This window comes from Garra rufa, chromosome 5, assembly GCF_049309525.1.
Source record: "Garra rufa chromosome 5, GarRuf1.0, whole genome shotgun sequence".
NCBI classification, from domain to species: domain Eukaryota; kingdom Metazoa; phylum Chordata; class Actinopteri; order Cypriniformes; family Cyprinidae; genus Garra; species Garra rufa.
The window spans coordinates 4,598,885-4,625,406 of NC_133365.1; the positions used below are offsets into that span (position 1 = coordinate 4,598,885).

The window sequence follows — 26,522 nt, forward strand, 5'->3', positions numbered from 1 at the left end:
CAATGAGCCCTTCTGCACACTGCTGTTCACTGCTCACAATCATGACATTACAAAAGGCCAATAAACACTTAGGAAGAAATAATACTTAGAGGTTAATGGCTTTGGATCTTTGAAATACACTCTGAACATTCTGTTATCAGTGGTACAAACAATCAACTTTGTTTTTTCAGTGGAATACAACAGAAAATCTACAGATTTTTGCTGTTGTTTGCAAATTGGAATTGACTATACAGTGGTGTGGAAAGTGAAGGGAAAACAAAATCCAAACCCACATGGCCCATAAGACCCCACAACAACATCTAAATAACTGTAGGCCTCTCTTACCTCAGTTAAGGTCAGTGTTCATGACTCCACCATAAGAAAGAGACTGGGCAAATGGAGTTCCAAGACGAAAACCGCTGCTGAGCAAAAAGAACATAAAGGCTCGTCTCAGTCTTGCCAGAACACATCTTGATTATCTCCAAGACTTTTGGGAAAATACTATAGACTGACGACACAAAACATGAACTTTTGGCCTAAAATCTGGCCTAAAAGTAACTGCATTTCAGAAAAAGAACATCATACCAACAGTAAAATCTGGTGGTGGTAGTGTGATGGTCTGGGGCTGTTTTGCTGCTTCTGGACCTGGAAGACTTGCTGTGATAAATGCAACCACGAATTCTGCTGTCTACCAAAAAATCCTGAAGGACAATGTCCGGCCATCTGTTGGTGACCCCAAGCTGAAGCGAACTTGGGTTCTGCAGCAGGACAATGATCCAAAACACACCAGCAAATCCACCTCTGAATGGCTGAAGAAAAACAAAATGAAGACTTTGGAGTGGCCTAGTCAAAGTCCTGACCTGAATCCTATTGAGATGCTGTGGCATGACCTTAAAAAGGCGGTTCATTCTGGAAAACCCTCCAATGTGGCTGAATTACAACAATTCTGCCAAGATGAGTGGGCCACAATTCCTGCACAGCGCTGTAACAGACTCATTGCAAGTTATGGCAAATCTTTGATTGCGGTTGTTGCTGCACTTTTTCACACAGGGCCATGCGGGTTTGGATTGTGTTTTCCCTTCATAATAAAAAACTTCATTCAAAAACTGCATGTTGTGTTTACTTGTGTTATCTTAGATTAATATTTAAATGTGTTTGATGATCTGAACTCTGAAGTCTGGATCTACGGGACTAAATCAAATCAAATACAGCTGCTTTGTCTCATGCAACCTCTAAGCACACATGCATTTCAATATTTTAACTGTGTTTTAGGAAAGCCAAGGTCCACAAGAGGGAGTTTTCAGAAGAGCAGCTGCGTCAAGGTCGCAGTCTTATCGGCTTGCAGATGGGAAGCAATCGTGGAGCGTCTCAATCCGGCATGGCGGGGTACGGCACCCCTCGGCAAATCATGCGCTATGACTCTCCTCGACACAACGGAGATCAGAACAATCCCTAAAAACTAAGTTCTGTATTTAAAATCTCGACTGGAGCCGAAAGCCAAATGTAGAGCTTCAGTTGTAGGAGGAATGTGTACATGTGTGTATATATAGATATACAATGGACTGTTTACACCAGTCCTAGAATTACACACATTATAGTGTTGTCCCCTCACCCACAATGCACCAGTGCCGGCTGTTACTGTCTTTCAGGCAAGGCCACAAAATGTCCAAAATAAACAGAATATAGTCATACACTGCAAAAAATGCTTTTCTAGCTTAGCTTTTTTGTCTTGTTTCCAGCCAAAATATCTAAAAACTCTTAAATCAAGAAGGATTTTCTAGATGAGTAAAAATTATTGTCTTTTCAGAAAAAAAAGTCCAAATTAAGTACATTTTTGCTTGAAACAAGCAAAATAATCTGCCAATGGGGTAAGAAAAATAATCTTGTTTTCTGTTTGAAATAAGATTTTTTTTTCTTACCCCATTGGCAGATTTTTTGGCTTGTTCTAAGCAAAAGCTCACTTAATTTTGAGTTGTTTTTCTGAAAACAAGAAAATAATTTTTACTCATCTAGAAAATCCTTCTTGATTTAAGAATTTTTAGATATTTTGGCTGGAATCAAGACAAAAAAATCTAAGGTAGAAAAGCATTTTTTGCAGTGTAAAAATGTTATATAGTATTAACTCTAATTTAATACACTGCAAAAAAATACTTTTCTAGCTTAGATTTTTTTTGTCTTGTTTCCAGCCAAAATATCTAAAAATTCTGAAATCAAGAAGTAAAAATTATTTTCTTGTTTTCAGAAAAAAAAGTCAAAATTAAGTGCATTTTTTCATGAAACAAACTAAATAATCTGCCAGTGGGGTAAGCAAAATAATCTTGTTTTCTGTTTGAAATAACTTTTTTTTTCTCACCCCATTGGCAGATTATTTTGCTTGTTCTAAGCAAAAACTCACTTAATTTTGACTTGTTTTTTTTTCTTCTGAAAACAAGAAAATATTTTTTACTTCATTTCAGAATTTTTAGATATTTTGGCTGGAAACAAGACAAAAAAATCTAAGCTAGAAAAGCATTTTTTGCAGTGCAGATGAAATGCGCATCTCTAAACTATAGCCCTTTAAGAATGTTAAGCTGACAATCTGGTACTTGAACGTCTAACGTCCATTTACAATTACGCATTTGGCTGATGCTTTTACCCAAAACAAGTTAAAAGTTTATTTAAGGTATTGTGTCCTGTAAATCAAACCCATGCTGTGTCAGTAGGGCTGTATGAGTTGTGCATGCTGTGCAATAGGAAAGTACAAAAGAAAGTCTATTTTTATGTAAAGCCACATGTAACCAATCAGTGTGTCAACATATACAAGACAAACAGTGCTCAAGATATAAATGCATTTGGTGATACTGTGCCGAGTCGCTACCAAACGTACACTATTATTGATGTATGCCGTCTAACTATAAAGATTCCTGCGCCAAACTAAGAGACTCAGGTCATTCTGTAACGTCTTCGCAAAATGTCATGGTTGTGCATAAATTTCTGATGTCACTGAAAAGAACTGATGCTATACATTCCAGTGAGGAAAAAAAAAGTGGTATTATTAAAAAGTCAGTTTAAGTGCAGCTATTTTCAACTATTGTTTATGCATTAACTAACACGCATGAAACGTAAATGTGCTTCTGATGCTACGATTGTATTGCAGATTATTCTATTTATTTATTGTGAAGTTTCACGTTTGCACCTGTACACAGTACCTTTGACAATCAGAGTACTTTCCAATTGTCATGACTGAAATGTTTGACTGTTTAGTTCAGTGTTTCTTGTTTTATTTTTGTGGTTTGATTTTATAGTCTTCAATTTAATTTACTTTACCATCATTTTACAATTATTTGTAATTAGTAAATGCATTAGATTTCGTTTAGATTTATTGAAATGTAGGATGTTGTTGTGTGCGCAAACATTTATCAATTTGATAATTGTTGCAAACGTATTTTACTATTCGCTGGTTTGTGTCTGTGCAAGGTAAAGACCATTTTGTGTTCAAATTGGAACATCGTCCTTTGTTTGTCGGCAAAAATTACGATCGATTTACACAAAAGTGGACTGCCGTGTTCACAAATGTGCCTCTGTGTACAAATCATTTAATTCTGACCTTCACAGACACAAGTTGCAAGACATAATGTATTGGTTCACTGCAAAAAATGCTTTTCTTACTTCGATTTTGTCTCGTTTCCAGCCCAAATATCCAAAAATTCTTAAATCAAGAAGGATTTCCTAGACAAGTAAAAAAAATTTTTTGCTTTCAGTAAAAACAAGTCAAAATTAAGTGCGTTTTTGCTTAAAACAAGCAAAATAATCTGCCATTAGGGTAAGAAAAATAATTTTGAAATAAGATTTTTCTTACCCCATTGGCAGATTATTTTGCTTGTTCTAAGCAAAAACTCACTTAATTTTGACTTGTTTTTACTGAAAACAAGAATATAATTTTTACTTGTCTAGAAAAGGTTTCTTGATTTAAGCATTTTTTGATATTTGGGCTGGAAACGAGACAAAAACTCAAAGTAAGAAAAGCCTTTTTTGCAGGTTTGTGGTAAGATTCATTTGTAACGTCTAGTGAACCGATGCAAAACTGTAAATGTATTCATGAATAGATTTGAAGGTCAATTACTTAAATGATTTAATACATTTTAGATGGCAATAGGTGTTATGTCAGAGTAAACCTGTACTCACACACACACAGAGAGTGTATTTCATTAATAAAAATACTTGCATACCACGCATACAGGTGACAGTAAACAAACTGGAGTTTATTTCAAGAGCTTAGCGCAACACTCTCCTTCAGCTGATACACAAGTTCCTTTTGCTTTCTGTTAAACATCCAAACCATCAAAATGGCTTCACAATTTTGTCCACACGCATCTGTCTCTCACACACACACACACACACACACACACACTCACTCTTGCAGCGCTTTGAAAAACAAATCATTTGAACAGAAAGAATATGGAAACTAACTGGAATGAAAACAAATAAAAAAATCATAATGAAAAAGTACAATGTCTTTGTCTGCTTTGTGTTCTTTCACTCAGCCATCTGGGTGTCCATCTGCCTCTTCCACCACTTCAGTATGCTTAAGCTGAAAATCAAAGCGAGATGTAGGTTTATCCACATAAACAAGACAAAGGCATAGGAAGCATGTCACGTCATACAGACTTTCATGACTGGACTTGAAATCATCGATTGCATTCCACAAGACGCTTATCTGTACCTGTTAGAATTTTTTTCAAGATGTAGCTGACTTTTTTCCCTTTGGTAGAAAAGTATAGAACATTTTTAGGCAAAACCGTGGTTTTGTGAATGAATCTTTGGAAGGCAGCAGAACATTTCAGATTTTTTTGTGATGCTCAAAATGTTGAGTAAGTAGGAAGCTCACTAGGTTTTGGAACAGAGTTCATGGTTTTAAAAAAATCACTTTTTCTCCTTATTAAAATATAATTATTTGTGACCCTGGATTACAAAACCATTGATATATGGTTTGTTAGCATAGGACAATATTTGGCCGAGATGCAACTATTTGAAAAACTGCAATCTGAGGGTGCAAAAAAATCTAAATATTGAGAAAATCACCTTTAAAGTTGTCCAAATGAAGTTCTTAGCAATGCATATTACTAATTAAAAATTAAATTTTGATATATTCACAGTAGAAAATGTACAAAATATCTGCATGGAACATGATCTTAATGTCCTAATGATTTTTGGCAAAAAAGAAAAATCTATCATTTTGACCCATACAATGTATTTTTGACTATTGCTAGAAATATACCCGTGGTACACTGAAAAAAATGCTTTTCTAGCTTAGATTTTTTGTCTTGTTTCCAGCCAAAATATCTAAAAATTGTCTAGGATTTTCTAGACAAGTTAAAATTGTCTTGTTTTCAGAAAAAAATAGTCAAATTTAGGTGCATTTTTGCTTGAAACAAGCAAAATTATCTGCCAGTGGGGTGAGAAAAAAAACCTTACTTCAAAAAACATGATTATTTTTCTTACCCCACTGGCAGATTATTTTGCTTGTTTTAAGCAAAAAAGCACTTCATTTTGACTTTTTTTTTTTTTTTTTTTGAAAACAAGACCATTTTTTACTTATCTAGAAAATCCACAATTTAAGTTTTTTTTTTAATATTTTGGCCTAAAAGTCACTTACATCTTGGATGGCCTGAGGGTAAATTAACAGCAAATTAAAATTTTTGGTTTTCCTTTATTTGAAGTATTCCCCTACTTTTTTTTAACATGCATGAGGAATTTCTGCATTAAACTCACTATTGATTTTACTTCTAATATATTAATATATATATATAGCAGTCACCTTGAGGTTGTTGTAGTGTTCAAGGCTGCGGCAGTGCTCTGACTTTGCTCTGTTCTCATCAGTGTAGAATATGTTACACAGCTTGCAGAAGAAACCAGTCACTGGGATGACGTAGTTCACACCTGAAATAAGAGACTCTAAAATCACAATCTACTGGTGGAAACATTTAAACCACTAGAAAGAACTGACAAATACACTACAAGTGTTTTCAAACAGGTTGCAAATGTGCTGAACCTTGTTTCCACTGGGATTATATAAAAAAAACAGACTCAATGAGAATGAAAACATTTTTCACTGCAAAAAATGCTTTTCTAGCTTAGATTTTTTGTCTTGTTTCCAGCCAAAATATCTAAAAAATCTTAAATCAAGAAGGATTTTCTAGATGAGTAAAAATTGTCTTGTTTTCAGAAAAAAAAGTCAAAATTGAGTACATTTTTGCTTGAAACAAGCAAAATAATCTGCCAATGGGGTAAGAAAAATAATCTTGTTTTCTGTTTGAAATAACTTTTTTTTTCTTACCCCATTGGCAGATTTTTTGGCTTGTTCTAAGCAAAAGCTCACTTAATTTTGAGTTGTTTTTCTGAAAACAAGAAAATAATTTTTACTCGTCTAGAAAATCCTTCTTGATTTAAGAATTTTTAGATATTTTGGCTGGAAACAAGACAAGAAATCTAAGGTAGAAAAGCATTTTTCGCAGTGTTGAAACTGAAGACTGAAGAAACAGACCTTAAAGGCAATACAACTTCAAATTACCAGCATTCTTTGGTCATTTTTGAAGTTTACAAAGCTTTGGGATGAAAGCTTTTCCAAAATGCACAAAGTGGATGGGGAATATGTAGGAAAAGACCCTTAATATTTGTTAAATGCATCTAAAGTAATGTTTAAAATAATCAGGTAGTTATAGCCATTTCAATGAATTGCAAGCACACATACAAATCTGCCAACAAGACAATGTTTTGAGTGCAATAGTGCTTTTCTTTTGGCATGCTTTAGATGACGCTCCAGTGGTTATAATAATTCAGTGACCAAGTCTATTATAAGCAAGTGTGTGATGGACTTACCCACAGTTTGGTCTGGCTGATAAGAGTTCAGAGGAGTTTGGTCCGGCTGATTATTCTCTTCCGAACCTTTACTTTCACCAACCGGATCTCCACCAACACCTTCACAATCCGGTAAAGAACTGAGCTGGTTCTGCAAACACATATGCTCTCTTATATGATTTTATACTGCCAAAGATATCATATATGCCTGACACTTGATTCTACACTGCAAAAAATGCTTTTCTTACTTAGGTTTTTTGTCTTGTTTCCAGCCAAAATATCAAAAAATTCTTAAATCAAGAAGGATTTTCTAGACAAGTAAAAATTATTTTCTTGTTTTCGGAAAAAACTAGTTAAAATTAAGTGAGTTTTTGCTTAGAACAAGCAAAATAATCTGCCAACCGGGGAAGAAAAAAAACTTATTTCAAAAAGAAAACAAGATTATTTTTCTTACCCCATTGGTTGTTTCAAGCAAAAATGCACTTAATTTTGACTTTTTTTTTTTTTTGAAAACAAGACAATTTTTACTCATCTAGAAAATCCATCTTGATTTAAGAATTTTTAGATATTTTGGCTGGAAACAAGACAAAAAGATCCAAACTAGAAAAGCATTTTTTGCAGTGTATTAAGCTCATGAGAACAGGTTTAGTCAAATGTGTCTCTTTAATTACCTGGTCATCTTCTGTCTTTTCAGTACTTGGTTTGATTTCTTTTGTTTCCTTTTTTACCTCTTTCTCCTCTGCGTTTTCAGGGTATCTCCTGTAACAAAACAGCAAAAACTGAAGATTTCACTACAGCTTTTACATTACATTTATATGTCACATTTCATGCAAAAGAAGCATATTAAAAATGTTCTCTGCACTGGACGGTTTCCAAATGTTTCAAGTTGGAAAACTTTACGGTGGATTTTTTATTACAAACACAGCTTTAGTCTTCTCAAGATGTTAACTGATGCACTGGAGTGGTGTGGATTATTGAGATGTTTTTATCAGCTGTTTAGACTCTCATTCTGGCGGCACCCATTCACTGCAGAGGATCCATTGGTGAGAAAGTGATGCAATGCTAGATTTCTCCAAATCTGATGAAGAAACAGACTCATCTACATCTAGGATGGTCTGAAGGTGTTTACATTTCCTGGAAATTTTCTGTTTTAGATGAACTAAGCCTTACAGGAAAGTGAAGTGGATTCATCTACTGCATTGACAATTTAAAGTGTTTTCGGCAACACTTTCTATGAAGCCCCTATTTAGACACTAAAAGGGTATTTCTAAGGCATTATAATGAATGCATAATGCATTATAAAAAACCTTTTATGTTATATCCTCTCATGAATAATCTTAACAATTCCAATATATATATATCTATATATATATATATATATAGATGATTTATTGGGGTCTTATGAAGCGAAACGATCAGTCTGTGCAAGAAACTGAATATTATTTACATTATTATGCTTTTCTTAGATTTTTTGTTTTGTTTCCAGCCCAAATATCTAAAAATTCTTAAAATCAACAAGGATTTTCTCAACGAGTAAATTTTTTTTTCTTGTTTTCAGTGAGTTTTTGCTTAGAACCAGCAACATAATCTGCCAATGGGGAAAGCAAAAATAATTTTTCAAACAGAAAACACTTAATTTTGACTTCTTTTTAAACAAGACAATTTTTACACATCTAGAAAGATATTTTGGCTTAAAAGTCACCTACATCTCGGATGGCCTGAGGGTAAATTAACAGCATATTAAAATGTTTGGTTTAACCATTCCCTTTATTTGAAATGTCAAATACAAATAAAATGGTCTTTGTATGCTTTAAGTAAAGCGACATGAGTAACATGGCAAGATATGAGACTTATAATAGGTTATAACTATGAGGAGGTAATCGTACTCTTGAAAGCTATAACCACAAATAAATAAATTATAATATGTGACCCTGGACCACAAAACCAGTCATAAGGTTACATTTTACAAAACTGAGATGTATACATCATATGAAAGCACAATAAATAAGCTTTCTATTGATGTATGGTTTGTTAGGATAGGACAATATTTGGCTGAGATACATCTATTTGAAAATCTGAAATCTAAGGGTGCAAAAAATCTAAATATTGAGAAAATCACCTTTAAAGTTGTCCAAATTAAGTTCTTAGCAATGCATATTACTAATCAAAAATTACATTTTGATAGGTTTACAGTAGGAATTTTACAAAAAATCTTCATGGAACATGATCTTTACTTAATTTCCTAATGATTTTTGACATAAAAGAAAAATCAATAATTTTGACCCATACTATGTATTTTTGGCTATTGCTACAAATATACCCCAGCGACTTAAGACTGGTTTTGTGGTCCAGGGTCACATATATGTGACCCTGGACCACAAAACCAGCCATAAGGTTAAATTTGACAAAACTGAGATTTATACATCATATGAAAGCTCAAATAAGCTTTCTATTGATGTATGGTTTGTTAGCATAGGACAATATTTGGCCGAGATACATCTATTTGAAATCAGAAATCTGAGGATGCAAAAAAATAAAAAAGACTGAGAAAATCACCTTTAAAGTTGTCCAAATTAGGTTCTTAACAATGCATATTACTAATCAAAAGTTACATTTTGATAGGTTTACAGTAGGAATTTTACAAAAAATCTTCATGGAACATGATCTTTACTTAATTTCCTAATGATTTTTGACATAAAAGAAAAATCAATAATTTTGACCCATACTATGTATTTTTGGCTATTGCTACAAATATACCCCAGCGACTTAAGACTGGTTTTGTGGTCCAGGGTCACACATATTAAAACTGCTCTTATGAACAATCATGCAACTATAATGCCTTAAGAATACCCTTATAATGCATTATAAATAGGGGCTTCATAGAAAGTGTTACCATGTTTTCCGTCTAAGGGACAACTGTACTTGAGAAGGATGGAAATGAACTGTATTTTGCATTTGTGCATCCACTCTAATGCAACATTTTAATGAGATGATTTGATGTGCGTTCACCCACCAGCGAATCAGAGAGTCCCCTTTCCTGCACATGGCTACCTTCAGCACCACCCCCCAAAATTTGCAAGGCCGCCGAGTGTACTGCGCAACCATCCTTTCAGCTGCCTTCTTACTTTCCAGTTGCAGGTAACACTAAGAAGGAACAAGTTGAGGCACGGGAAAAATTAATAGCATGAGAGGGTAACGATGACATTCAAGAAACTGCCAAATTCAATATTGCAGGTAGTGCTGATGGAAATGTTTGTACGTACCGTTCCTTGATAGCGGTGCAGAGAGTAGGCAGTCAGTTTTCCGAAAGGTTTAGTCAGTTTGAAGAGGGATTTGTGTGTGTATTTCTGCCGCTGGTGCCACTGGTGCCGCTGGTACCGCGGGTTCGGCAGACAGCTGATGAAAACGGACCTCCCGCTAGGGCTCTGAAACCAACATCATTTTAGTTTCATTTTGTATGCATTTACATTAATAGCAGTAATATTTAAAAAAAATATTGTAAATATAGTTTATTTTGCCCTTTGTATGTCTTTGAAGACTGGAGAACTGATGCTGATGGTTTTTCCTATATTTCTGATAAAATAAATGCAGCCAGTGTCACATGATCCCACAGAAATCATTCTTACATTGCTGCTCAATTATTATTAGTGCATTGTTTTAAATGGCTATTATTATCAATGTTGGAAACAGTTTTTTTTCTGCTTTGTGGAAACATCTTTTTAAGGATCCTTTGATGAATAAAAAGTTATATATATTAAAGAAATATATATTAAAGATTTGGTATCAGTAAGATTTTAAATACATTTCTAATGCTCATCAAAGAAATGTAATTTTGCGATGTAAAATAACATTCTTTTATTTTAATGTACATTAAAAATCTAATTTATTTCTGAGATCAAAAATTAATTTTTCAACATCGTTACTGCAGTCTTCAGTGTCACATGATCCTACAGAAATCATTCTTACATTGCTGCTCAATTATTATTAGTGCATTGTTTTAAATGGCTATTATTATCAATGTTGGAAACAGTTTTTTTCTGCTTTGTGGAAACATCTTTTTTAAGGATCCTTTGATGAATAAAAAGTTATAAAAGAAATATATATCAAAGATTTGGTATCAGTAAGATTTTAAATACATTTCTAATGCTCATCAAGGCGGCGTATATTTAATAAAAAATACAGAAAAAATTTAATATTGCGATGTAAAATAACATTCTTTTATTTTAATGTACATTAAAAATCTAATTTATTTCTGAGATCAAAAATTTATTTTTCAGCATCGTTACTGCAGTCTTCAGTGTCACATGATCCTTCAGAAATCATTCTAATATGCTGATTTATTATCAATGTTGGAAACTTTTTTGTGATACTTTTTTCAGGATTTCTTGATGAAAAAAAGTTTGAAAGAACAGCATTTATTTAAAATAGAAATCTGTTCTAACAACATACACTACTGTTCAGAAATTCTTTTTTCGAAATAAATTAATACTTTTATTCGGCAAGGATGTGTTAAATTGATAAAAAGTGATAGCTTATACTGTTAGAAAAGATTTAGATTTTGTATAAATGCTGTTCTTTTTAACTTTTTATTCATCAAAGAATCCTGAAAAATTATTCATACCCCTTTATTTTTTACACATTTTGTTTTGTTGCAGCATTATGTTAAACTACTTTAAATTACCTTTTTCCCACATCAATCTACACTCCCTACTCCATAATGGCAAAGCAAAAAATAGGTTTTTAACATTTGTGCAAATTTATTAGAAATAAAAAAACTGAAAAGATCCCGTTGCATAAGTTTTCATACCCTTTTCTGGGACACTGGAAATGTATCTCAGGAGCATTCATATTGCTTCTAGATGTTTCTACACTTGGAGTGGAGTTAAACTGTGGCAAATTCATGTGAATGAGTCTGATTTAGAAAGACACACACCTCTCAGAAAAGGTCTAACAGCTGAAAATGCAGATCAGAGCAAAAACCAAGATAACTGCCTGTAGAGCTCAGTGACAGACTTGCGTTAAGGCGATGATCTAGAGAAGAGTTCAGAAACAAATCTGCTGCATTGAAGGTTGACAGAAGCATTCTCCATAATGGAAGACGACTGGAACAACTAGGACTCTAGAAAATGTCCAAGCTGACAGAGATGGAGAGGTGAAAAGGTGAGGCAAAGAATGGCAGATAATTGCCAAATGCAGATGTGCAAAGATGCTCACATCAGACCCAAAAACACTTGAGGCTGTAAAGGTGCTTCAACTATGTACTGAGTTATACTTATGCAATCTACTTATTTCAGTGTTTTATTTTTACATTACAATACATTTGTAAAATTTGCAAATCTGGTTTTTGCTTTGTCATTATTATGGTGTATGGAGTGTAAATTGATGTGGGGAAAAACTAATTTGAAGCAGTTTAACATAATGCTGCAACAAAACAAAATGTGAAAAAAATTAATGGGTATGAATACTTTTGAAAGGCACTGTATATTGACTGAAACAATGGGATTTCTCGCATATTGTTCCTAAACACATACCTCTATGAATTTCATGGTTAGGCACATGGTAACAAACACCGGCCTGCCGCATATCATTGCCTTGTGATCTCTGTAGAACTGCACCATTTCTTGGGCTCTTTCAGGTGTTTCCAGCTCAATCATAGCCTACAAGAACACAAACACACAACACAGCTAAAGGCAAAACCTGGCAATTGTATGAGAACTGTGATTAGTAAAACTAAAAGCATATGTGGCAGCAGGGTTAAATTACATTTCAAAATGCAAGTTATTTGAAATTGTCATACACAATATTACCATTTTTTACTGCATTTTTATCAAATAAATGCAGGCTTGAAGAACAAGTGACTCCTTCATATTATAAAACAAGCTAAAAAATTTCAATCGCTGATATTTCGTGCATCACTAATTTTTAGCCAACCACAAACACACAACACTGACCTCTTGTTTGAACGTGGATAAAGTATGCTTCACAATACTGCCAAAGGGTGCAGACAGACTGTAAAGATCCTTCATGAAATCAGGAGTGTTCTTTACGGGCCACACCACCACTACTTTACTATCCTGCCAGTGTGCAATGAATAAAAAACTCAATGCTATCATCACTACCGTTGAACTAGAAATATACATGCTTATTTTCTTAAGACACCCAACACCTAAGGTAAATGAGAGATATGATTCTTACCTTTGGCACAGAAGAATCTGCAATAAATAGGAAAAAAGTGTTGCATTTAGAAAAAAAAATTTGCATTTAAATTTGCCATTAAAATGCAAATGCACTATTTCCTAAATGCACATTAGTCGTGTTATTGTGAATGATTAATAATTGCATTGGTTTAGTTTGACCTCATAATATTTAATTAAAACGTATCACCTCCTGCACTGTTGTCCAGCTCATCTAATGTAACAAAGTCGTCTATGTTCTCTGGAAATTCTGCATCATCCAAATCACCCTTGAGAAATGAAATAAGCACACATGGCTTTCAGTCGATAAGTTCATTTCTCATATGCCATAACACTAGAACATATGGTGAAATGCACTTAACCCATTTAATCCCACCAGACACAGTAACTCATGAATTCACATATATTCAGTTTTGTGGAGTGTGGTCATAGGAGGAGGAAACATGTTTGTTCTCGGTGGGATAACAGTCAACTTAGGTTTACAATAGAAACCCAATGCAGTTGTTAGTAAAGATTGCACTAAAATGTTGCAATGACAAAATATTGCACTAAATCAAAAGTCCAAATGTTACAAAATTGATGTTGCAATACTGCTAGCACTAATATAACAATTTTATATTATATTTGACAAAAAATAACAATTTTCAAATACGTTGATGACAGTGTTGTTTTCTTCAGTGATGTCGATGACGAAATCATTTCGTTGATGCCACTTTTTTTCATGACGATAACGAGACGATGACGAGATAAAAATGGCTCGTTGATGACTAAAACATGACGAGACGTGTGTGAGTTTTCGTTGACGAGACGAGAATAGACGAAAATGTTAGTGGGTGGTCCGTCAGACGTTTAAAATGCATGACATTTCCGCTTATTGTGCATGCCAATCAAAACTTAAAAAGTATCTAACGCTATGGCAAGCCGTTTTAGCATTAAATACTCTTTGCTATACTAGTATGGCAAGCCGTTTTAGCATTCCATCCTTGTTTGTCTTTTATGTTCTAAACCATTCCTTCATTATTGTAATTATTGGTGAAAATAGTCGATCCGGAAGCTCACATTGTGTTGAACTATAGATCTGCTATTTTCAGAAATTATAAGTGACACTACCCAACAGCAAAATACTTACTGACCTACATTAATTTGTTAAAAGACTACTTTTTTCCCTTTGTTTGGACTAAAACTAGACTAAAACCTTTTTGACTTTTCGTCGACTAAAATTGGACTAAAACTATCACATATAGAAGTGACTAAAATTTGACTAAGACTAAGAAGCATTTTAGTCCAAAAGACTAAGACTAAATCTAAGATGGTTGTCAAAAACAACACTGGTTGATGATTATATATATTTTTTTGTCTTTTATCTCAGTTTTCCTATTAATAGTTTTTTTTAATACATAATAGTTACCTTAGAATGTGATCAAAGAGTTTAAAATAGCTGGGCTAAGATATATAACCATTTTTACGACTGCAGAGATATGTTAATTCAGTATACAAATTTTCCACCGACTATAAAACACAATTTTGCACAAAAAAAAAAAAATGATTATTTCAAAGAGCTACTAATGACACATGATTTGGGATTAAACTGGTTAAAACATCTTTATAATATCTACTTTTGAGATTAAATAAAGTGGAACCAAAAAGGCTACCAGTTTTTAAATCTACATGAATGGGTTATTCATTGTTTCTCGGATAAAACACATTTTAAAAATGACGCACTTCATCTTTGAGGTAGGTATCAGCTCACCTCTTCCTCTTGATTCTGCTCTGAACCTTGCTCTTTACTCTCCTCTTCAGCGTTTTTAGGTTTCTCCTCTTCTGTCTTTTCCTCCTCTTCCTTTTTTTCTTCCTCCTCATGTTTAACCACAGTGTCATCCGTCCCCTCATTGAGCAGCCCAGGTTCATCCTCCAGCTGAATCCCCTCCTCATCATCCAGCGCCTTGTCTTCTTTCTCTGTGGCTTCCTGGTTTGAGCTGTCGCTTTTGTCCTTGTTGCTAGACGTGGACCCTTCTCTTTGTTTGCTGTGTTTGCTCGAGTCTGATTTTCTGGTCACAGGCTCAGGACTGTTTTCTCTGAAAAAGGTTTTCAGTTAAGGAAGCATTTAAAATAATCTTCAGAAAGTAAAAGTTGATTTATATACATTTCTCCAAACATAAAGCACTTAGAAGTGAACCTATTTTATGTTGCAGGTCAAATTTAAAGGTTTAAGTATGAAGATAAATCATGAATGTAAATTTCAGAAAGGTACTTTAAAGGCAATGCACTGTACCATAATAAAGTGTAGCCACAGGATCTAAACATTACACATATTTGTTCAAACTTGATTGACTGCATGTTTCTCATATTCTGAAAAACCTGCTTACACTGCAAATTAGTTTTGTACACAAATTTAAATGCTTTACAGAAGTATTTGACCAGCATACTGTCAATGTACAGTTAACTTTTATATAATTGCATTTCATTATTATTAGGGGCCAAGCCCGAAGGCTCTATATGTTTTCTTATTATTATTTTCGTCCAATGGGAGTCTATGGCAGCCCTATGAATGGAACATAGGAAATTTATGAAATTTGGCACACTTGTAGTGATTGCCATGAATAGTGATCGGACCAAATTTGGGGTCTCTAAGACCAACTCTATAGCGTCACCACTTGTTCAAATACTCAATAACTCTTGAACACCTAATTGTAGAAAAATGAAACCTAGTACAACTGATTCCTCCCCTTATGCTGATCAAATTCAATAGCTTCAATAGACTCCACCCATTACAGTAGTGGCAACTTTGAAAGGTACAGTGCTCATTTTTTTTTCATTTTTTTGCTACTCCTCCTTGAAAATTGATCCAGTTCTTCTAAGATTGGCTCAGGTGATCTTTAGACTGAGCTGTACAGATATGACTGAACCAATTTTTTTATTCATCGTTGTTCAAACGTTATGGTGTCCCAAAATTGAGAGGCTGTATCTCGGCCAAACTTTGATCAATCGAAACGAAACTTGGTACACTTCATCAACATCATGATCTGAGGGTCCATGCCAACGTTGGGAACAGCACCACCTATGGGTCTTGAGATATACCAAAAATATATAACTTTTCAACAGTTTGTCAGAAAATGTTATTAGTGTCTGTGGATTCCTTGGGTCATGCCAAGGATATCAGTTTTGGTTTGGCTGAACCATGTGTCCCGCATATGCATTTTACTAATAAAAAATTAAGTTTTGTAGAACATGATCTTTACTTAACATTCTAATGATTTTTGGCATGAAAGATTTTTTTTTGACCCATACAACCATTCAATCTGCAAAAATAATCTTGACAATATATATTTGGCTATTGCTACAAACATACCCGTGATACTTGAAACTGGTTTTGTGGTCCAGGGTCACGAATGGAATTTTAGTTAAAAGATTATGACTAAAACTAAATCAAAATTTGCTGTCATAATTAACACAGATACACAGTCTTGGAGGACAAAAGAGAAGATCAGATTGATGGTAAAAGGTTTCCTCCTCCCTTTTAAAGTAGTACTCTGTTTAGCACCATTTTGTCCTAAATCTCTATTGCACTTCCACAGACTTCCATCCCATTTTGTCCTACAATCCCACTGGCTTAAACACCTCTTTAGGGCTTGAGATATCTGAAGTCTCTTACCTCAGGCTTGAGATGTGTGACATGGTCACTTTGACACTCTTGCCCTGAATCCTGAGAGGGTTACTGTGGTAATACTTCACCATGATGTCAGCATCACGCCAGTCAACCATCTCTATCAAGGCCTACAAACACAGACATACAACAGTTTTACTGGGGGGAAAAAAACAATGCATTTGTACAAAGGCTGTCAAAATTAATGCAGACGATTAACTGAGTTTATTTAATGAACTGACAGAAGAAGTGAACAACATTGATAACAGGGTCACTCCGTGACAAATCAACCAAATTTGAAAAACTTCTCCGGCTCAAATTTGTGATTTTTTTAAAAATAAAAGAAGTATCAGCTGTACACAAAGTGATCAACATTTGGTTTTTGACCACTAAAAAGGGGTATCATTCAACAATCTGGACATTAAGCCTCATTGAGATCCCCATATCTCAGGGACTGAATGATGTAGGGCCTCGTAAATTAATATTCCAAATGCAAAGTTTATTAACAACTAGAATCTAAAATCATATTGCAATATCTTTAATACTTCTTGAGTTATAGGCACGCAAACTTTGGAAAAAAATATCTATGGCACAGACTGGTGTGTTCAATCCAGTCATCTTGACAGAAAGAAACAAGATACATTTCTCATTCTTAACATTATTTGTTCTTCAGACATTCCTCTTGAAAATAAAATAAGCATCGTATTTTTTAAACTAACCCACATCTGGTTTTTGACCACTGCATTTAGCCATTTTGAAATTCCAATATCTCTGGAACCGAATCCAATAGGGCATTAAAAAAAAAGATGCCAAAAGGAAAGTTTGTTAAGACCCAATATCTAAAAGGGCATTCAAATATCTTTAATACTTCTTGAGTTACAGGCATGCAAACTTTGGAGGAAAGACTTAAAAGTGCTGTTTCCCCAATTTGGAATGGTCACCATTGGCATATAATGCAACAAAGATTGCTAAAGTCGACAGATTTTACTAATATAACTACCAATCTCTATGCAAAAATAAAATATGCTGCTGCCATCTTTCTGAAGTCATTTTTAACCCCCCTGTAACTTGACTTAACTGGTGAAAATTGCCATTTTGACCTCCCTCTACAAAATAGTGGAATACTTAGTAAATATTCAGCCATGACATTTAAGATTTTGGCTTTCATCACTATACTGCCCTCCACAGGCAAAGCGCAGTAACTACACATTTGGTCAAAATTGAGTTAAGGCTTAAAATGGACTTTGTGACAACTGTTTTGTCTTGTGGCAAAGTCTCCTGGTTCAATTTTGTCCCAGAGAAACGAGAGTGTTTCAGAGAAACAAGAGTGTCAACATGTTTGACTAGCTGGCATAAAAACTTTAAAGACATTTTTCTCAGTTTCAGTGTTGGCGTAGTTACTGCACTTTGCCTTTGGAGGGCAGTATACATGTCTATCTTTCTTCAGAATAAATATTAGCAAAATCCAGAATTTTTGACCTCTGCTTGAGTTGACACAGAATGACCAGACCATAGTCAGATCTTGAATTTCACATGTTGAAAGCAAGAAAATGGGCAAGTGAAAAAATAATAGTGAGTAAAAAGTGATGGCTAGACAACTGTCAGAGCATCTCCAAAACGGCAAGTCAGTTTTAATGTTGTGGCTGATTACAGTGTACATTTCCCACAGCCCTGGTTTGTACATTAAAAGAGAGCACAACACTGTCTTTTGAGTTTCAATACATAAGTTGACATCAGTTATTCAAGAAGGTAATCCTCACCTTACAGTCGACGAACTTCGACTGCCACACCTCACCAAACATGCCTGCGAGCTCCAGCACCTCAGCCTCGACGCCCTCCCCTGAAGGCAAACGTGAAAAACAAACCACCGAAGGCGCATTCGAACGCTTTGTTCGTTTTGGTGAAGGCACATCAAACTTGGGTGGGGTCTGTCAATCAGATGCATGAAAACAAAATCTAACTGTCAAGGAAATCCATAACAAATGGGTAGATTTTTAAACGATGTACAGAAGGTGTACTCACATAAATGCCTTCCACTGTGGGTGATAAGTAGAGGAATACTGGATTCTCCTTTATGAAGGCTGGTTTCTGCTTAAAGTGACTGACCATATTCTGAGCCTCCTTGTGAGACTCAAACTCCAAAAATCCCTGTTAGCCAGCAAAAAAAACTTAGTAAACAAAACACCCATTCCCATATAATAGGTTTGACTGGAATGTGAATGGATGAACGAGTGCCGTCAGAATGTAATCCACACCACTCCAGTCCATCAGTTAACATCTTGATAAGCAAAAAGCCGTGTTTGCTACAGAAAATCCACCAAGATGTTTTAAACTTTCTCTATCCATAATATTGCTTTCTCCACTGAAAAAGTCATCTTGTCTGAATCAGGAGAGAAATCACAAGCTCACAAGCTAAAACAGCCATACACAAGTATGTGGTTGGCCTTTGATGCGAAAGACAATAGAACATTTTTTTTTTCACTGAAGGAAGTGTTATTATGGATTATGGACTTGCATTTTAGTTCAAAACATCGTAATAATTCTTTTGGCTTCACAAGACGTTAATTGATGGACTGGAGTGTTGTGCATTATTTGTAGATTATTGAGATGTTTTATAAGCTGTTTTGACTTGTTCTGACAGCACCCATTCACTGCAGAGGATCCATTGTTATATAATGCTAATATATTATAATATAATTTCTTCACTGTACATCTAGGATGGCCTGAGGGTGAGAATTTTCTGCAACCTAAATTTTATTTCTTCACGGTGCTATCTGCTAAACTTCCCCTTTCACATTACATAAAAGAAGGTCAGTCATGCAGATTTGAAAGTATTGAGTGCAAGTAAAATATCTTTACATTCTGATGAACTAACCCTTTAAATATCACTGTAAAAAATAAATGCATACCTCGGGTTTTACTACCCTCTCCCTTATTCATTTTTTTTTAAGTTTGGCATCAGCTTTCTTAGTATTCCTTAATTTATTCATTATGAACAATAAAACAAAACAAAAAAAATCTGTTTTCTGATTAATTTTTTGTAAAAACTGTATAGGGTCACTACAGACCCAAGGTGAGTAATAGTGCAAGCATATTTTTGTGCACAGAAATATGTTAATATCTGATGATTATATACATGCAATTCACATTTAGTCCTCGAGGTGGCACTATTTAATAGACAATGATGTGATGTTTCACTCATAACTATCGCAGGCATAAAACAAAAGAATTTCATCAGCAAAAGTTGAATTGATTTGAATGGCTGATGCTGAATGTACTGTGGAAGTGCGCTCTGACGATGACGGCGATGGTAAAATCATCTGCTTAAATTGAAAACTTCTACGTTTTTTTGGTATTGCAGCAGTTAGAGATCCATCCATGCTTGATATATATGTCCAGGTTGCTAAAAACCTGAATATGTAATATTGACTGGCGAAACAGTCATGCATTTAAGAGTTAAAGAAGTCATTAGTTAAGAGTTCTATTATTATATAATAACTGCAATACAATAAAGCAATGGCGGGTAAAACAAGGTTGAACGAAAGCAGTCATTAAATTAGAAACGGTTCACCGTTGTGTATAAATGCATCATGTCTTTCAGGTTTGTAATTACCTTTGCTGGGAAAACCAGATGTTTCACAACTGTGCCGAAGGGTTTGCCAAGCTCTAAGAGCTCCCCCACGGCCACAGCACCCATAGGAAACTTGGCAACTACCACTCTTGTATTGGGCTGAGGATAATATAAACACATGACAAAAAGCAGACATTTTAATTTGAGTGCATAAACAATAGAAATTAATATACTGTAAAAAAGCACATCAATGAAAATACCTTAGGAGGGTAGAGGTGGTCAGATGAGGTGGACATGTACTGATCCCCTTAAAGATAAAAAAAAAAAAAAAATTGTTGTTATAAAAAATGTATACAGTAACTTAAGTTAAAATGCACAAGTGAAACTTAAAACAAAATATTAAATAATCATAAAAATGTAAAGACTCCGTGAAAGAGCCAGTTTTTTTTTTCCAACAGGAAGTTGGAAATGGAGATAGTTAAAGGCTTGGCATTTTATAAATAGCCAATAGGTTTTAGGTTATGCCACAATCATAAGGGTATTTAAATAAGGACAAAAATGAATCTACGGCGAGAGTAAGTCACTTTGGATAAAAGTAGAGCTGCAAAACAATTAGTCACGATTAATCAATTCAAAATAAAAAATGTGTGTGAGAATCGTGTATATTTATTGTGTGTATATATATAAATACACACAAATGTGTATATATTTTCAAAAATATTTGTATGCAATCTATGTAAACACTTGTATATAATTTATATACTATATACATATGTGACCCTGGACCACAAAACCAGTCATAAGGTTAAATTTGACAAAACTGAGATTTCTACATCATATGAAAGCTCAATAAATAAGCTTTCTATTGATGTATGGTTTGTTATGATAGGACAATATTTGGCTGAGATACATCTATTTGAAAATCTGGAATCTGAGGATGCAAAAAAATCAAAAAGACTGAGAAAATCACCTTTAAAGTTGTCCAAATTAGGTTCTTAACAATGCATATTACAAATCAGAAATTACATTTTGATATGTTTACAGTTGGAATTTTACAAAAAATCTTCATGGAACATGAACTTTACTTAATTTCTTAATGATTTTTGGCATAAAAGAAAAATCATATATATATATATATATATATATATATATATATTTGCTATCATTTGCTATATTTGTCAATACTTATCTATATTTATTGCAAACGGTCTCAACAGGCATGAACTTAAAAATTTAACAGGCATAAACTTAAGACACTTTTCTTGGGTCTTTAATTCTCTTTAAGTAAAGAAATAATTATTCTCGCATTTAATAATTTTAAATGTGACAATGATTTTTTTCACTCATCTTTGTGGTTGCAGCGTTATCAAATATAAATGCTATGTGCATGTTCTGCTGTCCAGTTGTGTGAAAGGAAAACTCCTTACCCATGACGGCGTCAGAGCTGTGGGGTCTTTTAGGGGGTGGAAATGAGCGCGAACTTCGTTCCGATTCATGCAATTTGTGGCGGACGCCTGAAAGATGGTCTCTCCATGTCTGACAGTCAAGAAAACAGAAAATAAGCACTTCACATTATGATGCAACAGATTATAAATCATACATAAAACACTAGCCTATATTGATATAGCTGACTTTGGAGTTTTTAGAGGTGGACAAATCTCTAAATTCATAAATCATGTTATGAGTATGATATATTTATCCATATGGTAATGCACTTTCATATTAAAAGTTAATCTCATGATGAGCTGGACCCAAAGAATAAGCATTTCTTAAAGGAACACTCCACCTTTTTTGGAAATAGGCTCATTCTCCAACTCCCCCGAGTTATTAAGTTGATTTTTAACATTTTGAAATCCATTCAGCCTTCTGCGTCCATATTACAGCAGCAAACTTCCTTGATTATTACGCCGGAATGGGAGTATTGCTCCTAATCTTATCAGCCTAGAAAATCACAGCTTTGCATTTTCCGCAGGTTTTAGTACACGATATAACTACAGAAGAGTCAAGTTTTAAATAGGACAAATACTGACGGCTGAATGGATTTCAAAATGGTAAAACTCAACTTATTAACTCGGGGGGAGTTGGAGAATGAGCCTATTTCCAAAAAAAAAGTGTAGTGTTCCTTTAAGTCGCATCTGAAGTCCTAAAACATCCAATATAATATTTAATAGATTTATGAGAGAACCAAAACGAAACTCCACTTTACTCTTGTATGTGTATTTTCGCATTCCCACTGATAATGATAGCAGCATGAATATTTTTATCCATAAAAGTAAAAACTTTTCAACCACAGATCACATCGCCCATTTTTATTCTTGCTAACTACCTTTATGGAATTCAGCACACACTTGCAAAGAGAGCATTTGTGTGGGAAAACCGTTGGGTTGTCGGCCGACTCGGTCTCCACACTTTGTCTTTCTCTGGATGACTTCCTGTAACCCAGGTCCTTTCTTCCTCCTGTGTACCTCTCAACCTTCCTATGCCCTTCCCCTTTCCCACGATGCTCATGGCTCCCGGAGCGCCGCGCCGAGCCGGAAGACAAGGGGCTTCTGCGTCTGTCGCCGGTGCATTTCTCAGGTGTGCTCAGCTTGTCCTGGGAAATCCTGGACTTGTCTCTGTAGTCGGTGTCTGCGCCAGCTGACTCTTTATCGCCTCTCTTTGATTTGAGCTGCATGATTAGATAAGGGAGGGTCTCCACGCTGATTTCGCTTTCTGGAATCTGAGCAAGTGCATCCACATCTTCTGATGAAAGGCCGAGCGTCGCATACAGGCTCTGCGAACTAATAGTCTCGCCTTCACCTGTGTCTTCACCGGCACCACCGTCCATCGCCAACCTGTCCAGACAGTCAAGAGAGTCAAGTAGTCATTTGAGATGAAATGTGACCCTGGACCACAAAACCAGTCATAAGTGTAAATTCGTCAAAATTGAGATTATTGCACCATCTGAAAGCTGAGTAAATAAGCTTTCCGTTGATATATTGTTTGTTAAAATAGGACAATGTTTGTCTGAGATACAACTATTTGAAAATCTGGAATCTGAGGGTGCAAAAAAACCTAAATATTAAGAAAATCGCCTTAAAAGTTGTCCAAATGAAGTTCTTAGCAATGCATGTTACTAATCAAAAATCAAGTTTTTACATATTTATGGTAGAAAATTTACAAAGTATCTTCATGGAACATGATCTTTACTTAATATGCTAATGATTTTTGGTTTTGGCATAAAAGAAAAATCGATAACTTTGACCCAAACAATGTATTTTTGGCTATTGCTACAAATCTACCCGTGCTAGTTAAGACTGATTTTGTGGTCCAGGGTCACAAATAGTAAAAATCAATGAAATTTGATTATGGATGTGATTGTTTTGACAAAATGAGCAGGTAAAATGTCATAATTACACCACAAAGTCATATAATTAAAGTCACACTAGAAATATTAAAGATATGGCAAAGAGTACAAATGTAAACACATCCAGTGTTGGGGGTGATGCATTACAAGTGAGGCAAGTTACGTAATAATCTTACTTTTTCCAAGTAACAGAGGTTAAAAAAAATATAGAGGTTCTATATAATATATAAAAAATGTCAAAAACACAGTAAAATTACTAAAATGTTAACAAAAAAAGAAAATGAAAGTACAAAAATAAAAGCTAAACCAATATATTAATAAAAAACTATTATAATATCTCAATGATGCTAAAATATCATTGGTTGCAAAATAAAAAAATAATAATATTAAAAGATAATAATAATAATAAATAAAGGTTTTATAAAATAATAAATGCTTTTAAATTGTCCAAAATCCTCCAAACTTCCAAGTGCATGACTTTAAATACATTTATTTATTTAAACCTGAGAGATGCATGAGATCTATTGTGCATTACTTTTGGTCAATTTAATGCATCTCTGTTGAAGTATTAAATTCTTTCCATTTTTCAATATGTTATAATATAAATATAATTTAGTTTAAGTATTGTCAACTTATGTACTCCTGCCATTTGCTTTCTATTTATATATATTTATTTATTTTTATAATGTATTTATTTATATTTTTATTTTATTTACGTTTTACATTTACATTTAGATGGCATCATGGTTATTTTTGTATTCTATTATGGTATTTTTAACAATGTTTTTACTAATTTTATGTGCTTTTGTAATTTTTATTAGAATTTTTAAAAAATATATTTCTATTAACCTATTATTTTATTTGCATTTTACATTCAGATGACACCAGTGTTGTTTTAGTATTAATTATATACTGTTATAGCATTTATTAATATTTTAAAAATTTCTTTTTATATTATCAGTTTTATATTTGCAATTTTTATATATTTTTTGTAATTTTAGTTATTATTATTTTTTTTAAATATATATATTTTTCTGTTTAGTGTTCATTTTAATTTACTTTTGGTCAATTTAATGCATCTCTGCTGAAGTACTTAATACTTAAATATTTTACTGATCCCAAACACTTTAAAAACAGTGAAATTCAATGCAAACCTGCAATAATTAAATATGTTAAAAATACAAATATCCTTTATGTATTTAATCCAATATTAATACTTTGCTGCCAACCTTAAATGATCCATTTATTTTTATTATTAACAACAGGATTGCTTGCAATAAAGATTTGAATGCAACAGAAAGGCAGTAGAACTGTTTTTGTCAACGGTAATTTATGTAGAATGTTTGTGATGAAAGAAGCAGTTTAAATGTTTTGCCACTTGCTTGAGCAACTTAATATATAAATCTAGAAGTAAATGCAAAAGTAAAAATCACTGTACTGTGTAAAAAAAATTAATCACAATGCTGAAAATGCAATGCATTTTCAATAACAATATTCAGATTTAAAATCAAAATCTGTGTGCACAGTAATTGCACAATTTAAAAAAATAATAATAATACAAAATGTACTGCATGATCAAACATTTAGGTGAGATAAATATATATTCTTGAAAAATCTCTAAAAAAAAAAGCAATCCTAGTTTATGATGTGTACACTGTTTTTGGCCCTTTTTTAACACGAACTAAATAATCATTATATTGCAACAATCCAAATATAACATGTATGATCACAAGGAGTATTTTCTAGACAAAATTAAGTGTCTTAAATTTTAACAAATATTCGGACAAAACTAGAATGACTAGTTTTGGTGACCACATCGTTAAAAAATATTACTTTTAATGTTTATTGCGATTAGTATAATTAGTATCACATGACATATTAAGTACAATGGCTGGGAAAAAAAAAGTCGCCATCTGGATTTAAGTAAGATTACCGACTGTCAGCCTAATTGCACTGAAAGCAGTAAATGTTAAAAAGTAATATTTTTCGATGACAAGGTCACCAATGGTAGTTATCTAATGAGAGCGCATCAATATTATATTATATTATATTTTATTGATTTATTTTTGGTCCATAAGCATTAGAGTATGTTAACTAAACACTGGCTGTTAGTCAATGTTAACAGATTAAAATAGCCAAATATAAAATGGATTATTGATATCACAGTCTTTCACTACTAACACAATCTAATCTAGAGATTTGAGTTTACAATTGTTTATACAACTGGCCTAATATTCAATATTTAATGCTATGTCCATTTAGTGCTCACAAACTTATGGCCCAACCCCTTTTTTGTGATTTTGTGTGACAGGTTGGACAATCTTAAACCATGTTTCGGTGTAAAAGTCTATGGGTATATGGCCATTAATAATTCTATTTAATTAAAATTGCATCTTAAGAAACATGTCTTGCATTTCAATGGTAAACCATTAAAACATGATCGTAACCAACCTCCTGGCTACAGTTAGCCCCATAGCTAACCCATAGCTAACCATGGTGTTTGTCAAAAGCATCTTCAAACGCTAAAACAGCATCTTCACGACATGATAACATTTGAGTGGAGGCTCGGATGTAAACACGACACGAAACGTGTCGCACGCAGGTAAATAACTACCGGTAACTTCGCCAGATGGCTTGGTTAACTTTGGCACTGTTAATGGTTTCTTTTATCTACAAATATAACAAATAAAACGACCGTAAAAGGACGTTCTGTAATTGCGTTTACACACCAAAATTAATACAAAGAGTTGCAATAATTACCCAGATCTCCGTCAAGAGCGCTCCTTGTTCAGTTTGTAAATATCGACAGGACCCCTGGATTTCTTCTTCTCAAATCTGTTGGTCGCGATTCCCTCGAATGGTGCAAACATCGCCACCTATCTCTCTGGAGCGAGAAACAACAAAAACACGAGGACAAGACCAAAGGATTAAAATCGGTCAGTGCCTTGCAAA

General features: G+C 33.9%; 2 protein-coding genes across 2 annotated transcripts in view; one reads left to right on the plus strand and one right to left on the minus strand.

Moving 5' to 3' along the window:
* tagln3a (transgelin 3a) overlaps positions 1-4,470 on the plus strand; it is an 11,959-nt gene extending 7,489 nt beyond the window's left edge. Inside the window, exon 5 of the mRNA XM_073840267.1 lies at positions 1,252-4,470. Within this exon, the coding sequence (XP_073696368.1) occupies positions 1,252-1,435 (184 nt within the window). The 3' untranslated portion in view covers positions 1,436-4,470. The remainder of the gene's footprint in view (positions 1-1,251) is intronic.
* LOC141335011 (uncharacterized) lies at positions 4,194-26,407 on the minus strand. The gene is made up of 19 exons (XM_073840266.1): positions 26,331-26,407; positions 22,551-23,058; positions 21,652-21,760; positions 20,485-20,531; positions 20,267-20,383; positions 18,676-18,801; positions 18,414-18,581; positions 16,663-16,784; positions 14,761-15,085; positions 13,201-13,279; positions 13,012-13,028; positions 12,768-12,890; positions 12,348-12,473; positions 10,080-10,241; positions 9,830-9,960; positions 7,488-7,575; positions 6,838-6,967; positions 5,777-5,898; positions 4,194-4,549 (listed from the first exon to the last, which is right to left on the minus strand). Exons 2-19 carry the CDS (start codon positions 23,049-23,051, stop codon positions 4,499-4,501), a joined length of 2,544 nt encoding a protein of 847 aa, XP_073696367.1. The 5' UTR covers positions 23,052-23,058; positions 26,331-26,407; the 3' UTR covers positions 4,194-4,498.
* Positions 26,408-26,522: the final 115 nt, after the last annotated feature.